Here is an 18,152-nt window from a genome sequence, read left to right on the forward strand (position 1 = left end):
TTAAGAGAAGTTGGTAGTTCAATAAATATCATCATTTATATAAAGATTTGAGCAAACTGAGTCTTTAACAATAAAAGCCTTATTTATGTTTCAACACCTGTTGTCTTTCTTGAGACTTCCAAATCAGATCTTTTTCACTGTGCTTATAATCTCAGGACACCATGAATTATCTGCAAGGATTTGAAAACTTCTGTTTTCCTTCCGTGATAAGTAACATGTATGAGCATAATAACATCCATCTGTGTTGCTATGTGTTTTGGCTATTGCATTTGATTGTTTATGATCACACTGTTGCCAAAAACTTACTTCCATTGTTAACATTTATAAAAGGTGGGCTGATGATTCATAAAGGGGGAACAGAAACAAGTGGTTAAGAGCATGGAGATAGACTGCTCAGTCTAACTTCACCACCTGCTAGCTCTGTGACATTAAATGAATTAATCTCACTGTGCCTCAATTTCTCCATCTGTTTGGTGGGGCTAATAACAGTACCTCCATCATAGATTTGTTGTGAGTGTTCAATGAAAAATGCAAACAGAGCACTTAAAACCGTGTCTACCTAATAGCTTGTACTCAGTAAATGTTCATTATAACAAAAATGACAGTCATACCACATGGAGACCACTTATAAATAAAGGTTAGTTTAAGTAAAGAAAGCCCCAAAATTTTATCACAAAGCACATGGCAGGAACAACAAACTGTAGCAGTTAGTATCAGAATTTTGTCTGGAAGTAAGTTTCAACTAAACCACCTCATCTGATGTTAAAGGATTGCTAGCTTGATTTTCTCATTTTTAGTTTTATTGGTATGTAAAAGTAATTTAAAGTTATTTTTGATTACAAAGGAGATCTGTAAATGTTATACCTAGATTTAGGTTTGTTACATATTAAGTAACATTGTTGTATAAGCATGCTTCAGATTTTTCAAGTTTCAGAAACACCTGATTATACTAGTATAGCTCCTTTAACTTTTTGCTTGTATTTCCTCTTTATATATAAAGGCCAATCATTTAACTATTTTCAAAGGTCTGTAGTCTTGGCAAGAATATGGTGACTAACACTGACATATAAAGAAAAGGGGAGAAAAGGAATCCTAACTAACCACAGGAATAGGCCTCACTCATTGGGCAACCTGCATATGAGAACCAGTAGGCAGACGAACAGCATGAATCAAATAGTAAGTATGGATGACCCATAAATTTTCCTTGAGTTCGATAGGGGAAAAAAGCATGTGGATCTCTCATTCCTGTTTTGGCGCATGGAAATTTACTGGAATTAAAATCATGGGGCTCCTGGGTGGCTCAGTCAGTTAAGCGTCCAATTCTTGGATTTGGCTCAGGTCCTGATCTCACCCCACTTTCGGCTCCATGTTCAGTGGGAGCCTGCTTGACTATTCTCTCCCTCTGCCACTTCCCTGCCCCCTTCCTCAAATAAATAAATAAATCTTAAAAAAAAAATCAGTTTCACCACTTCTTGAAAAATAACATGTCATAGGTATGTAATTAATCATGCTACCATGAAGTTAAAACTTCCCCACTGATTTTTCTTAATTCTGTAATGTGGTTTACAAAGGAAAAATATTATTTTATACTGTTCTAGAACAGGCACAACTCTGATCCCTCAAAGTCCAACTATTAACCATGTCTCCTAATCGCAAAAGAGAGAAGGGACATTACCTGATTATGCTGAAGACTAAACAGGGGTGCTCATTATCTAATGACTGAATGAATATTAACAATGTTGCACTTTGCTGCTTGATGGGGCAAACCTCAGTGACCTGAGTGGACATATCACAATAAAAAGGTATAATATAAAATCATGTAACTCTTGTTAATAAAGAAAAGGCAAACTGAACCTCTATGGCTAACATACAATGAAAGATAAGAGCTCAAACATTCCCGGGCGCCTGGCTGGCTTGGTGGTCAGCAGAGCATGTGACTCCAGATCTCAGTGAGTTCAAGCCCCATGTTGGATGGGGAGCTTACTTAAGGGAAAAAATAAAGAGCTCAAATGTTATAAGGTCAATAAGACTGATATCTATTAATATCATATTTGAGTGGCCTTCTTTCTTTTGTGCTATTTGTTTTGAATTGCATATTTAAAATATCATATTGGTTTCTATTAGAATGTAAGCTCTTCAAAGAGGGAGGGTTTGTTTGGTTTTTTTCGATTTTGTATTTCTAGCACCTAAATCAGTGCCTGGCATGCAGAAGCAGCTCACCGGATTTTTTACTAAACGAATGAATGAATGAATGAATGAATAAAAATTCCCTAACATTTTATATGGTAATTGAGAGATCAAATATAAGGTTGAGATTCTTTTTGACCTATCACACTCTTCTTTCTAAATCATAAACCAGCTCCTTCCATTTAGAGAAAGTATCTGTAAATTTAAAATAATAATAATAAAAGCAGTTTTTGAAGATATGAACTTTATTCTGGTTTTATTAGTATCAATTACAAACATAATTGACTTATTCAAATAAATGAAGAAATCTGAAGGTAGATATTAGAGAAACAATATAGTGAGTTTCAAAACTTCAGGCTATTACAACAAAATAGACTTACACAGGCTGAGAAAATGCAACTAGAAAACATATCTAAGTAAATAACTTCCATTCTACTGCATCAATTTGTATAGAATGAAGTATTACTTGGTAGCTCAAAATATGTAATTTATGAATATAGCCAAGAACACATATATAAAAATAAAATGATGGCTGTTATTCCTAAAGTCTGAGAATAAACACAGGTTTGTATTTTACTAAGGAATAACAATACATCCCGCTAAGTGACAAGATAAAACTCACTTGATTAGTGCCGAGAGAAAAAAAAAAAGTTTTTCCACTGGCTCAAGGACTCTCAACTACAATAAGTTAAGAATTAAAACAGACTTAAATACATGCCTTTTTTCCAATATGCAGACATTTTCCAGTGATTCAGAACAGTAGGGGGAAGACTCCGTATAGATTACAAACTCCAGATAATTTATAACATATGCATACCAGGCACAGATTCATTAAGCACTCATTCTGAACACTGAATAAAGTTTTTGCAATGGTCAATATCAGGCAGACAAACACACTGCATGGGCCCCACAACAGAAATAAGATTAGAGAGTACCTAATAATCACAGCAACCCTAACAATCGTTTAAAACTAAAGCTCTTTGTGGTACTGGTCTTTGTTTTTGACATTTTTCCTATTTTGAAACCTTTTTGATACACAGATGTGACCTTCATAAAGGGGGGGAAATTGCTATTCTATCTGACATGAACATACTTCAGAGTACCTGTATGACAATTAACATCTGAAATTGGAGACGTGACTTTAGTCCTTGCCCTTTGGTAATGTTAGAAAAGAGGAAAAAATAAAAAGGCAGTATCATTACTTCTGAAAATCATAGAGATCAGAATCCAAGAGACTCCAGAGTACATCCTAGAGGTAACAGGACTGTGCTAAAATGGTGTTTTAGATGGGTTCTAGAACCAACTCTAAAAACTGAGGTTACGAAGCACTGTGACAATCTTTGAGGACTGCAACAAAGAATCCTGTGTAAGTGGGTAGAAGCTGTGACCGGTTAAGATCTATCAAACCCTACAGATTAGAATTTTCAGATTCCCCAATCAACCCCTCTGATTTGGGTATATCTGAAATCTACTGTCTTGTTTTCATCGCACTTCTTGTCAAGCTTACTGCAAGAAGCCTCTGAATGGTCTTTGCGCTTCTAAGTCTCATCCTTTCCAACTCATTTCCACATCACAGCCAGTACTAAAACCTAACACTAACCATGTCCACTCCCCATCTTACAGCTCTTTGATGATTAGGGTAAAGTCTAAACTCCTTGGTTCATCATCTCACCTCTTGTTTATGTCTCCAATCTCATTTCTTATCACTTCCCATCTCCTTCCACCTTCTTCTCTCAAACCCTAGGCTCAGGCTATCTAGAACTACATAGTATAAAACATTTCACCAGAATGCCTGGGATACAACCTGTTCCAAATTATGATATTTCTGAAGTTCTGACACCTTAAATCTAAAAGAACACAATGACTTAAAAACCTTGATCTCACACCAATATCTTCTAATCTTTTATCTAACTGCAGGTTAGGGCCCATTAGTGGGTTGGGAAATCAATTTTAGTAGGTTATGACCACCTTTCTAAACATGCCAAATGGGAGATGAAGAGACAAAGCATAGGGGGTCAAGAACTGTTGTTGGAAGAGGACCCAGGGGCAGAGAGAGGGAGGCTAGAGAGACAGCAGGTGAATGAGGAGCTGGTACAGGGTAGAGGGATGAGTACAGGGAGGAGCACTTGAAGACTGCCAGCGTGGGGGAGGCGGGTCAGCTGAGCCTGTGGGCACAGGGCACACACGGAATAATGGGGAGGCGTTGTGCTCCCCACCAGGTGTTGGCGTACATCAGTAGGGCCACATCAAGCAAATCTAGGGTATCCCTGGTCTACTCCATGCCCTCCCAGAATGTGTCCCTGCGGCTGCAGGGCCTCCGGGAGAAAGACTCTGGGTCCTACCGCTGCTCTGTGAATGTGCAAGACCATGAAGGCAAAAATAGGAGCCATGGCAGCAAAACTTAGAACTCAGTGTGCTGGGTGAGTGTGAAGTACACTTTGCAAACCTTCCCCATGGGGGGAGGGGGGGACAGGCAGGTCTCTCTCCCAAATGGCAGAGTGTTGAGGTTGGAGGAGGGGGGTACAGGGAACATTTTGGGGGTGGGGATGGCAGGGGTCTATTTTCCCTTGGGTTTGAGTTTTTAACCCATCTCCCTGCTCTAGTTCCTCCAACTCCTCCCTCCTGTCGCCTCCTGGGCGTGCCCTGCATGGGGACCAATGTGACCCTGAGCTGCCAGTCCCCAAGGAGTAAGCCAGCTGCCCAGTACCAGTGGGAGCGGGCACCCCCATCTGCCTTTGGCTCAGGGTGTGATCCTGGAGTCCCGGGATCGAGTCCCACATCGGGCTCCCTGCATGGAGCCTACTTCTCCCTCTGCCTATGTCTCTACCTCTCTCTCTCTCTCTCTCTCTCTCTCTCTCTGTGTGTGTGTGTCTCTCATGAGTAAATAAATAAAATCTTAAAAAAAAAAAAAAAAAAGATGCACTGCTCTGGTTTTTCTATATAAGAATGAAATATATAGGGCAGCCCCGGTGGCGAAGCGGTTTAGCGCCGCCTGCAGCCCAGGGTGTGATCCTGGGGATCCGGGATCAGGTCCGTCGGGCTCCTTGCATGGAGCCTGCTTCTCCCTCTGTCTCAGCCTCTCTCTTTCTCTGTGTGTCTCTCATGAATAAATAAATAAAATCTTTAAAAAGAATGAAATATATAATAGATATCTGCACAACTACAATCTAACACTACAGAAAGGTTATTCATCAAAACATAAAATTGTCTAGAATTGGTATCCCACTCTACTGTTATTCCAAAACTACCTGCTCCACCCCATTCTTGGTCCTTTAAGACACCAACTAGTCAATGGTAGATTCTAAGTCATACCTTCATCAAATGCCATGCGTGGCGTGACTTCTAAACAGCTTATCACTTATGAATTTTTTGGAACTACAGCGTTTAGGTGTTTTCAGTTTAGGATTCTTGAACAAAAAATATTTTACCATATTTGTAGTTTTCAGTGTCTTAGGTTATGCTGTCTTTGGTCTTTTACCCCAACTGCTCATCTCTCTCTTCCTTCTCAGTCCAGTCCCACGTTACCTTCAAGATCCACCTCCTGAGAGGCTATGATCCCAAGATACCCTCCTGGGCCTTTGCTGTGTGCATCTGAAGCACAATGAACATAATGTCAACATGCTACACAGACCTTGATCACAATACTGTAATTGATGGTTTACTAATCTGCCACCATCGCTGGAAGGTGGACACTCAGTGGTAGATGGTACCCTGCTGCATTTCTAGGGCCTAACAGGCAAGGTACTCAAATATTTGCGTGTGAATAATAAAAAAAATATCAAGTCCTTATTTCAGACTTTAGTATTTGGAGAAACCCTGTGATCAATCTGTCAATTGAATCTGATGAAAGGGAATGGGCAAGATCTCCAAATCCTCCCAAAGATTCTTGGACTTTAGCCAAGAGTTAAGCTCCACACCTTTCTCCTGTTTCCTAAGGGCAATGGAATCTAATGGCCCAGTCCCACTATATCTGGAAAGAAAGAAAGAAAGAAAGAAAGGAAGAAAGGAAGAAAGGAAGAAAGGAAGAAAGGAAGAAAGGAAGAAAGGAAGAAAGAAAGAAAGGAAGAAAGAAAGAGAAAGAAAGAAAGAAAGAAAGAAAGAAAGAAAGAAAGAAAGAAAGAAAGAAAGAAAGAAAGAAAGAAAGAAAGAAAAAGAAAGAAAGAGGCTCAGAGTTCTAAAGCAGTGGCCTCCCTACTGGGATATCTCTACTCTTCCTTTAATGATTAATCAAGGCACCTTAAAACATTAGAGATTCCTGGCATTTCTTAGGTGTAAAGCTTGGCTTTTAATTTAGAATAACCAAAGCAAAATAGGCTAGTGATATTGTTTCTTTTAAATGTAAATGGAATATTGTCTATCAACATTTTCAAGATGCACTTTGATAGAATCTACAGATATGAATTTTGCATGGATTTTTCAGATTCAGAGTACATTACTAAGTTTACAGCCAATCCTCAACTTGTTCATCTCATACTAGATTTACTATTTCCTATATCCTATTAACTTCCTGTAAACTTTCATATATAATGAAAAAATTGTAATGTCAGTTTTAAAATATTCAAGAGAGTACAAGAACTCGTTTGGGAGTACATAAACAAAGAAGCTCGAATACCGTTATTCCAAAGCTGTTCTGGCCAATAGCCAGTGGTTACATACATAGGACTATTTAAATTTAATTAAAATTAAATAAAATTTTAAAAATTTCATTTCACACAGTTACACTAGCCCCGTTCAAGTGTTCAGTAACCAGCTATGGCTAGTGGTTATTGCACAGTGACAGATGGGCATACAGACAATAGGACACTCGTATCACAAGAAACTTCTATCAGATGTCATCATCCTAGAGAACCAAGAATATGACACTCTCTGCCCCAGCCAACTGCAGTTACAGCACTTTATTCCTTGCACTAAAAGCTCTTCCTCCCTAGTACATGGACCATTTTTCTTGACTTCTATCAAGGTTCCTCTAACACAGGAATAAAGTGACAAGGAGGGCAAGAAAAGGGAACTTTGAGCTTCCCCTAAAAGTTTGAGTATGTAGCTAAGAGAATTGTTTCATAAAACAGACTTCTTTAGGACTCTAAATAACTTTTTATGGACACTGTTCAATATAGTAGCCACTAGCCACATGTGGCATTTATAATTTAAAATTAAAATAATTAAAGGGGTGCCTGGGTAGTTCAGCTAAGTGTCTTAACTCTTAATGTCAGCTCAGGTCATGATCTCAGGGTGGGGAGACAGAGCCCCATGCTGAGCTCTGCACTAAGCATGGAGCCTGCTTCTCCCTCTCCCTCTGTTCCTTCCCCCTCACACTCTCTCTCTCTTGAGATTCCTGGGGGAATATCTCTTGAGATTCTTGGGGATTCCTGGGTGGCTCAGTGATTTAGCGCCTGCCTTCAGCCCAGGGCGTGATCCTGGAGTCCCGGGATGAAGTCCCGCATCAGGTTCCCTGCCTGGAGCCTGCTTCTCCCTCTGCCTGTGTCTCTGTCTCTCTCTGTGTGTCTCTCATGAATAAACAATAAAATAAAATCTTTAAAATAAAAAAAATTAAAACAAAACAAAATTTAAAATTCAGTTCCTTGGGCACATTAACCACCACATTCCAACGTCTCAACAACTATAAGAGATTGGTGGCTGTCGCACTGAACTGCATTAGATATAGAACATTTCCATGATCGTAAACAGCACTCTTTGTACTATGTGCTTTCTAAACTCCCTTTTCCTTTTACACATCTTCTTCATGAAGTGTCCATAATAATTTCATTCCACTCTTCACTAGATTTCCCAAAATGCCAAGAAACAGACTTGGAAGCCTATTCATCAAAAGTTTTAACATGTGCTCATTAGACCCTTACCTCCTAAACTGAAAGACTCTACGTATATGGTCAATAGTCTAAGATGGTCTGGTCTTTTAAGACACACACCAGGCCTGTATCAGATTCACAAGCCGGCAAACATTCTGGAACACACAAGTTTCTGGGTGACAGTGGCATGGCAATAACAGAAAAGGAATATCTAAAAAAAATGGAACCCAACAAACCTGACTAAATCTTCCTTACAAACTATTTGACTGGTATACCATATATCTTGGAAATCTTTCAGTGATAATACAGAGGGACCGTCTGGGCTGCAGACACCAGAGAAAAGTCCTCAGAGATGGGTGGAGTCTGTTAAAATGCTTACACAGGAACAAAGGTATCTAGCTTCGGGCTCCAAGTCATCTTTAGCCTATGGGTTCTCGCAAACAAATAATGACAAGGCTTGAGTGCTAAAATGAAAGACCAAATGTACTATACGTAATTTATCTGTTAAAGTATGAAATTTATTCTACAGATTTTAAAAATTACTGATGACTAAATCTAAGCAATATCCCTTAAAAAATAACCATTTTTGCTTGCCAGGCAGAAGGCTCCTGACCACGTTTAAATTTGATGAACAACCCATATTGGTCCAGCAAAGACAAGCTTTTTAGGTCATACAATCACCTTGCATTTCATCTCAAGGCAGAGCAAGAAGTACACATCTGTTTCAAAGACATAAAGCCAACTCTCAAGAGGCAAATATTTGGAGAACACCCAAAAATCTGGGACTTGAGAATGAGTTTTGCAGTGCATCAGATTAACTGACTGAAGTGTGAATACAGCATCTGGCTCAGAAGTGAATGCTTTCATGAATGCCAAGTCTAGATGGATCTTTCAACTACTACAGTATGGACTGTGATGAGATCTTTCCCTCCTTTGAAGTCATCACACTTATTGTCTGCTTTAGTCATATGACACTTAATCAAATACTGCCATCACATACCATCCCTTGTGTTGGAGAGCTTTTTAACTCTTTGATGTGTGTACAGACTTCAACTGCCGTGTAAGCTCTGGAATGTATATTACAATTTTTTAATTCATCCTAACATCTAGCATACAGCCCTGCATATAGTAAGCAGTGATGTATCTGGTAGATGGAAACAGGGAAAAAAGGCCTTTAGGAGATAAGTCATACATGGACCAGACAGAAAATCACCTCACTATTTATCTGACTCTAAAATTAGACTGCAATTGTTAGTGGGCAAATTTCCTTCTGGCAAACAAACAAACAAACAAATGCAAAAAAACACTTCAGAACCAAACAATAATCTGTGGAGTGAGGCAGTCAGTCTCAAACACATCCATTTCATCCAACTGACTGAACAAATACTAATAATAGGACATGTCAGACTTTAAAATGAAACTCTTTACAGCAATAAACAAATGGTTCTATGTGACTTTAAGGTAAAATCCTATGCACTTAGAAATATATGTATTCACTTGGACAGTATTCAAAAATAGTACTCTGGTAGCAAAATCCAAGAGTCATTACTTAAGTTCAAAATTTGGAATTTTAGGGATCCCTGGGTGGCGCAGCGGTTTGGCGCCTGCCTTTGGCCCAGGGCGTTATCCTGGAGACCCGGGATCGAATCCCACGTTGGACTCCTGGTGCATGGAGACTGCTTCTCCCTCTGCCTATGTCTCTGCCTCTCTCTCTCTGTGTGTGACTATCATAAATAAATAAAAATAAATAAATTTAAAAAAAATAGAATTTTAATAGGTAAGAAGTCTCAAACACAGTTCTGAAAAGGGAAGGAATGTGCTTTCAGTTTATTCAGAAAGGTGGCCAGGCTGGGCTAGCGGTCAGCTTTCTGATGCCTTCTTGTGATGAGGTGGAAGGCTGCTACATTAACATGCTGAAACTAAGATTGAGGGAAAGTTTCGTGAACAAAATCTAAGTTACTGTCTATCTCTTCCCTCCTTTCAAACTTAAAAGATACTATGGAGTTTTCATAATGGAGCTTTAATAAATATTTCCGCCAGAAATTTCATTGACACATGATATCCCTTGATATCTGTGAGCCTCTGACACAAGTCCACATTTAAGGGAGCACAATATCGTGCACAAGAAGTTCCTCATGGTCCACATCTTCCTGCACTGCTTTTCTCTTTTGTAAAATCTAAAGCAAAAAAGATTGATTTTTTTTTTTTTTTTTTTTTTTTGCAGTTCTCATCAAGACAATAAAGTGAAAGAGATTTCTGAATTACAAATTCTAAATAGGTTTTCTGAAACTGGGATCTAAATATCTGTTTTCAGGGATTTGAGATTCTCTGATAATTTTTTGAAGTTGTGTTTTTATTTTCATAAACATATTCTGGGTTACTTGGACATCCACCTCAAAACTGTGTAAGGCTATGCTATGATCCCCGTGACAACATTTGCTTGTATGCTTAAGATCTCATTCATACTAAGTCTTCTGGACAGAGCTTAGCTTTCAATGCAAAATGTTTCAAATGGGGTTTCAAAGCCTATGTCTTTGAATTAAAGTTTGAGGAACACTAATCTAGATTTCTATATGTTCCAAACTTCTCCTTCTAGACTTTATTTGGTAAATTTAGTAACCTCCAGTGTCTACTAGGTGCTAGGCACTGGAGATACAGCAATGAATAAAAGAAACCAGAACTTGCTCTACTGAGCCTATAATTCTGGCAGGAAAGACCGACATTAAGAAATCTGGTTCCTTGTTGGAAATCATTTAACAAGTAGAGAGTGTAACACAAATACAGTTATCTGCCATCCTTGTCAACTACAACTGTTGATCACCATCAACATATTCTCAAAATATTCTAAGAACTTGAGGTCAGTTTGGTCTTATCTGTTCAAAAATAGGTCTTATCTGTTCAAAAATTCTCTTTTAAAAATTCTTCAGAGATGCTCAATCTCCTTTCTTTGCTTTAGGTTATGGTTCTCATAACTGGACAAAGATGCAACCCAACTAGACAGATAGTTCCTGGTTATCTGAGAAACAATTTTATGGAAAGATTTAAATTCAGTGAGGTTTTGATAGCACATTTTTTCCGTTTGATTGGGAAATTTCTACGGACAAAAATCGATTACGCTAAAATGGCATTTGTAAAAATGCCTAAGTATGCTTCTAAAGTCAAGAAAAGTTCATGAGTGGATGCTAACCAACACAGTGCAAAAACTCCCCCAGAAATTTAACCTTGATGATCTTGCAATCGAATTTATAACTCTATTCTTTAATGCAACAATGAATGAAATTCAGAAGACAGTGGCTACTATTAGCTACTACTTTAGTCCTGTCTATAAACTGTGATTTTAATGACACTTTTGTTAAGAGGGGAGAGGAAGAAGGGATACAAGAAAACCTAAAGGTATATGTTATCGAATAAACCAATTTTGTAATTGACAAATGGGTGCCGAATTCCTTGAACAACAGTTAATAAGTCTGAAACATCTTAGTTTCTGGCCCAAATTTTCTAAGCAACATCGCCCCAGGATGAACATTACTTGAGCCAAGATCTCCTCAACTTTGGAGCCATCTCCAACTTTAGAGTGATTGCCTTTGTACTCACTGGGTTTTTTAGCCCCCTTCCCTCCCGAGGGAGTTCAAAAAAAAAAAAAAAAAAGTGCCATCCCTATCAGAAAAGAAGTACACAGATTAACTATGACTATTATTAACAAGAAGTAGTTCACTGACAACTGGGAGAAAGAATCCTAATACAACCTTTCAGCAGACACTATGATGAGGGGAACCAGCTTACCCCAAAAACAAAAACTTCCTAGCTGCCAATAATACAAATCGGAAAGCCTACATTAAAAGTCAATAGAAACAGCAAAAAGATAACCTGGCTGATAATTTAAAAAAAAATGTCTAGCCCGAATTAAGCCTCTATATTTAAACATTCAGATAACACAGAGATAATGGCCAGATGCACACACTGAGAGCTTTACTCGTCACCACATCCGGCACAGTAACTACAGCAGGGGGAAAACTGGCTTCCACGAAGGAGCTTGGTCAGAAACACAGCAGGGCCTCAAGCCAATCTAACTCTGGAGGCATCCACACTCCACAAATTCCAGACCGACCCTCAGGCAGGCTAACTTTCACTGCGCCCCTGACTCCGCGGTAACAATACGCTCTCTGACTGCGATCGAGCCTTTCCAATTCTCCAAAGCATCTCGAGGCTTACTCGTCCTTCGAAGCTCAAGTTAGAAAGCAAGGCGACGGACACAAAGGCCAGCCGTCCAAAGGCGCTTTTCTGCAGGGCTCTGCACTGCCACTCGTTTGAAAATTCCTAAACTGGGGGCTCGCCGGCCCCCCCCTCCTCTACCCCTTCCTCGATCCCGCCCCGGGCCAGTAAGCCTGGAACAAAGCGAGGGGCCCCGGGCGGTGGGGGCGAGAGGCGCCAGCCACACGGGGGCCGCCGCGCAGCGCACAATGAGCAAACTACCAACTTCGGAGGCGCAGGAACATCCTCAATTGGCAAGAAAGAGGGGCGGCGGCAGGCACGCCCAACTTCAAACTCAGGAAACCTACGGGCTGGCGGCCATCTGGGAAGAGAGGAAAAAAAAAAAAAAAAGAAAGAAAAAAAAAAAAGAAAAAAAAAAAGCCCCCTTCCCAGGGAGAGAAGAAAAAGGCGGAGGAGATGCGAATCGCCCGCGCCCCCCCCCCCCGCCCCGGGCCCCGGAGGGGAGCCCCGCGCTCGGACCGGCCCCCGCCCCCGAGGCCCGCTTCCCCGCCTTCTCTCTGCCTCTGGTTCGCTGCCCCAGGCCGGGCGGCCGGTTACCTTGATGCGCTCCCGGCACTGGGACGGGGTCCGCTCGTAGCCCAGCTCGGCCAGGGCCCGGGACACGCGCTCGTACATGGCTGGCCCCGGGGCCTTGCTGCCGAACACCGTGCCGGCTCCCTCCAGCTGCTGGTACCGCGCCTCCACCAGCCGCTCGTTGCCCCACACTGCGATGAGCGCGTTCGTCTCGGCCGGCGTCCACGACATGCCCCGGCAGGCGGCGGCGGCGGCTGCCGCGGCCCCGCCGCCGCCGCCGCCGGGGGAGAAGGAGACCGAGGACGAGGCGGCGCTGCGGCCCCCCAGCCCCAGCCCGAGACCCCCGGACGCCGCTGCCCCCGAGCCCGCCGCACTGCCCGGCCCGAGCGGGGAGGCACCCCGAGGCGTGGAAGGGTCGGACAGCGATGGATTCCCGTCGCTCAGGCCACCAGGAGAAGCCGGGGAGAGCACCTCCATCTTCGGGATTTTTAGCGGCGAGTTGGCGGGCAGCTCCGAGCCACAGGGCGCAGCCATCTTCCAAGCGGCCGCCGCTGCACCGCCCGGAAGTGACGCGCCCGCGCATCCGGCCGCCGCGGTCTCCGGGGCTGCCCCGGGGCCTGGCTCGCCGGTGGGCGGGCGGCTGCGGGCTCGCGCCGCGGGGCGGAGGCGGGCGGCTGCCGCCGGCCTGAGCCCGCGGGCCCTGCCGCGCCGCCCGCTCCTCTCCCGGGGCGGGGGGCGGGGGTGAGGCGCGCCGCAGCCCCGCGCCGCGGAGAAGGGCGGGGGCATGAGGGCGCTGGTGCGAAGACCAGATTGCAGCCTTCCCACTTCCTCCGCAATCTCAGCCCCCGGGAGGAGGGGGGCGGCCCGCGAGGGGGCCCGGAGTTAAGGAGGACTTGACCGCTGGGCCCGCTCGCGCCGCCGCGTCCCGCCGCCCGGCCTCGCCCCGCGCCGGGCCGGCCCCGGGGTGCCGAGGCTGGCGTCCGGGGCGCACGCCGGGGGCACCCGCGGAGGGCGCATCCTGCCAGCGCCCCGGCCGGAGGAGCGCATTTCTGGGGGGAGGCTTAAAAAAAAAAAAAAAAAAAAAAAAGGCAGCGAGGACCAGGGTTAGACCTGGTACGCTGCGGCTTTGCAGGGAAGCCCTGCGCGCTGGTGGAACCGCAGCCGCGCTGCCTCCGGTTGGGCTCAGCTTTGCAGGCAGCCTGGGTGGGTGTGACCGTGTGCACGAAAGTGAGGCGCCCTCGTCGCGTGTTGGAGTTTGCAGCTTAAATTCGCTTTTACGGACTCTGGAGGCCCGGCCCGGAAACTTACTTTCCAATAACCAGTCCCCATCCTCCCTCATTTGGAAGTTGCCTCGTAACTGCATTTCACACTCTGGAGTGTAAGGAGATTGAAGACTCAGTTGTGGCAGCTCCTGTGGCCCCTAGTAATTAGTGTATTAGCCGTTCCTGAGTACCCCTCAAAGTGTTGCTTTTTTTTTTTTTTTTTTAAGATTTTATTTATTTATCGTGAGAGACACACAGAGAGAGAGAGGCAGAGACACAGGCAGAGGGAGAAGCAGGCTCCATGCTGGGAGCCCGATGTGGGACTTGACCCCGGGGCTCCAGGATCAGGCCCTGGGCCCAAGGCAGATGCTCAGGCGCTGAGTCACCCAGGGGTCCCATCGTGCTGCAGTTTAAAGAGCATTAGCACGCCCACTCCAATGCATAGCTGAAAGGTAATGCTCTTCAAAGCCAAAAATCTAATTGTTTAACTTGGATCCCTAACTTAAAAGCCTCAGCGGAACTTTTTTCAAATATGAATAAGCCATGCGATAGACACAGATTTTGTTTTTTAAGGAAGCAAAAAATGCATTAGGTTTAAAAAAAAGAAAGAAAGAAATGCATTAGGTTTAAAAAAAAAAAAGGGGTGAGGTCAGCTACATTTAAACTCAGAATCACCTGGGAGATAGAGTGATGGGGTTAGAAACCCAAAAAGAATGAGCAATAGGGATGAAGTAGAGGAGGGGACTCTCAATTTCACATTACGGGGCTGTCATAGTTTTAAGTTACCAGTATGAGAAGTCATAAAGAAGTTCCAGAACTTATGCTCTCTTTTCCTCTTTTTCTCAGAAAAAAAGATAGAGTCAAGCAACTTGGTTAAGAGTGCAGAGTCTAAAAAATAAATAAATAAAAAATAAAAAAATAAAGAGTACAGAGTCTATCTTGATAGAAGCGCGAACTCTTCTCACTGTAGCATTCCAGCTGTTCTCTCTTTAACTCTCAGACCAAATTTGTAGATTTTCAGGATGATTTGAAGGTTATCTAGGTAATTTGGTGGGGACAGGTGACTTAGGGACCCTACTCTTCCACCATCTTGTCCCTCAGAGTACAGAGTCTAGAGTCAATGCCTGGCTTCAAATTCCAATCTGCAGCCTCAGCCCAATTTTCTTTCTTTCTTTCTTTCTTTCTTTCTTTCTTTCTTTCTTTCTTTCTTTCTTTCTTTCTTTCTTTCTTCTTTCTTTCTTTCTTTTTTTAAGATTTTATTTATTTATTCATGAGAAACACAGAGAGAGGCAGAGACACAGGCAGAGGGAGAAGCAGGCTCCATGCAGGGAGCCCTATGCGGGACTCGATCCTGAGTTTCCAGGATCACGCCCTGGGCCAGGCAAACGCCCAACCACCAAGCCACCCAGGCGTCCCTCAGCCCAATTTTCTTACGCAATCCCTCAGTAGCTTGGTTTCTTGATGGATACAATGAGGGTGGCCTCACAGCAGTGTGGTAAATGGGTTAAAATCGGTAAAGCCCTTAGAATGGTGCCTGGTTCACAGTAAATGCTGTATGAGCATTAGCTCTTTTTTTTTTTTTTTTTTTTTTTTTTTTTAGCATTAGCCCTTACCTCACTTTGGTTATGCATTAGTTCCCTCTTATGCCTGGTTTCACTTTCAGGGTTTCAGTTAGCAGTGCCAGAGGCAACTGGGAAAGCAAATCAGACTCCTGATCTGTGGTCAGAAGGTCAAAAGTAGCCTAAGGCTGCCTCACCACGCCTCTGTCACTCACCTCTCTTCTCTCATCATGTAGGCAACTTATTGTTGCACCTCATCCCAAGAGGGGGTGAGTACAGTACAGTAAGATATTCTGAGAGAGAGGAACCACATTCACATAACTTTTATTACCACATGTTGTTATAATTTGTCTATTATTATTGTCCTTAATCTCTAGCCATGCCTAATGTATAAATTAAACTTTATCATAGCTATGTATGTATAGGAAAGAGCATAGTACATGTAGAGTTGGGGTCTGTGTGTACTTTCAGGCATCCCCTGGGGATCTTGGAACAATCCGCTGTGGGTTAGGAGGACTACCGTACTTCAGTTAATAGAGAATCTTCCCTTTGTCGCTTTCTCTCTACCACTAGTTTTCAGTGTCTTCATTGTCAGTTCTCTTAAGGGCCCTTGTGGCATCTCAGACACCTGTCAAAGCACAATTCTCTCTCGTTCAGCCCAACAGTAACTTTTTTTAATGTCACGAGGTATTTAATGTGTATGAAAGGGAGAATCATGTCTAGATCAGAGACTCCACAAAGACTTTTAAAATCACTGCTTATCCTGCTCTCATTTTCCCACAAGCCTGAAAAAGATCCTCCCTCCCTCTATTGTTAATTCTGGATGATTCTCAAATCAACTCTGACTCATGCAGGAAGCCTTCCTAGATAAAGTGGGTTGACTGGGAAGTCTCCCTTCCCACCAACTTCTGTTTCTAGACATTATTTCTCTATACCCCCCCCCTTCATTCCCACACTCGTCAGTCTATCCAATGAGAAAAAGTCTCAAAAATAAAATTTCCAGTAACATCCTGAAGTTAAAATTAATTCAATAACATAAAAGCTATTAATATGTACTACACAGTGTGGAGCATTGCTACATAGGTGACCTGAATCATGTGCTCGTCATGTTGGCTTACCATGGCTGATCCTGGATTCCAGGGGCTGTGTGATGTGCTGGCTCAAGGCTTCATAGTTCGATCAGAATGTATAGAATGTGTTTGAAGTAATGTACTGCACCTTTTATCGTGCATTCAAATGATAGCATAAATAGATAAAAACCTATGTGAGATAATGTATGCAATGTCTCAAAATAATATGCAAAGAAATACAGGACAATGCACGATAGCTTGACCTGGAAACTGTCAACTCTTCCCTTTAATCGTATCCTTCCCCTTTTCCATTTCCTCCACAATCTGTGTCCAGGATATGTTTCTCAGCTTTTCTTTCTTTTTTTTTTTTTCATTTATTATCTCCCCATGACTTATTCATCCCATAACTGGAAGCCAGTATCTTCCATTCCCCTTCACCTGTTTTGCCCATTTCCCTACTTCTCTCCCCTCTAGCAACCATCACTTTGTTTTCTGTACTTATGAGTCTGTTCCTGCTTTTTGTTTGTGTGTTTGCTTTGTTTTTTGGATTCCACATATGCTATTTGTCTTTCTCTGTCTGACTTATTTCACTTAGCACAATACTCCCTAGGTCCATCTATGTTGTCACAAAGGGCAAGATCTCATCTTTTTTTTTTTTTTTTTTGGCTGAATAATATTCCATTGTGCACATATACCACCTCTTCTTTATCCATTCATCTGTCAGTGGACATTCATGCTGCTTCCATATCTTAGCTAGTGTAAATAATGCTTCAATAAACATAGGACTGTATATATCCTTTCAAATTAGTGTTTTCATTTTTCTTTGGGTAAATATCCTATAGTAGAATTACTGGATTATATGGTATTTCTATTTTTAATTTTTTGAGGAAGCTCCATACTGTTTTTCACAGTGATTATTGTACCAGTTTATGTTCCACCAGTAGCATATAAGGGTTCCTTTTTCTCCGCATTCTTACCCACTCTTATTTCTTGTTTTTTTTAGTCTAACCATTCAGACAGGTGAAGGTGATGTCTCATTGTGGTTTTGATTTCCATTTCCCTGAAGATTAGCAATTAAGCATCCTTTCATGTGTCTGTTGGCCATCTGGATATCTTCTTTGGAAAATGTCTATTCAGGTCCTCTGCCCGTTTTTAAAAATTTATTTATTTGAGAGAAAGAGCACAAGAGCAGGGGGAGGGGTAAGAGAAGGGGGAGAGGGAGAAGGAGAATCCCAAGCAGACACCCCAGTGAACACAGAGCCCATAGCAGGACTGGATCTCACGACCCTGGGATCATGACCTGAGCCGAAATCAGGAGTCAGAGGCTCAACCACTGAGCCACCTAGGCGCCCCTCTTCCTCCCATTTTTTAATGGGGTTGTCTTTTTGGTGTTGAGTTGTATAGGTTCTTTATATACTCTAGATACTAACTCTTTATCAGATATATCATTTGCAAATATGTTCTCCCACTGGGTAGGTTGCCTTT

The 18,152-nt window shown here is 42.6% G+C and overlaps 1 protein-coding gene across 12 annotated transcripts in view; it reads right to left on the minus strand.

The window, feature by feature from the left end:
- Positions 1–13,403, minus strand: part of MSANTD2 (Myb/SANT DNA binding domain containing 2) — a 31,838-nt gene extending 18,435 nt beyond the window's left edge. For 5 of the 12 annotated variants that reach the window (XR_013377060.1, XR_013377059.1, XM_077893989.1 and 2 more), the window contains exon 1: positions 12,801–13,401. Coding sequence is in view for 8 of the 12 variants with exons in the window: in XM_077893989.1 (XP_077750115.1) it covers positions 12,801–13,310 (510 nt within the window). In the remaining 4 variants the exon portion in view is untranslated. Of the gene's footprint in view, positions 1–12,800 lie in introns of all 12 variants that reach the window. The other 7 variants (XR_013377057.1, XM_077893988.1, XR_013377061.1 and 4 more) reach the window with 6 other exon arrangements.
- Positions 13,404–18,152: the final 4,749 nt, after the last annotated feature.

This window comes from Canis aureus, chromosome 3 (genome assembly GCF_053574225.1).
Source record: "Canis aureus isolate CA01 chromosome 3, VMU_Caureus_v.1.0, whole genome shotgun sequence".
Classification (NCBI taxonomy): Eukaryota; Metazoa; Chordata; class Mammalia; order Carnivora; family Canidae; genus Canis; species Canis aureus.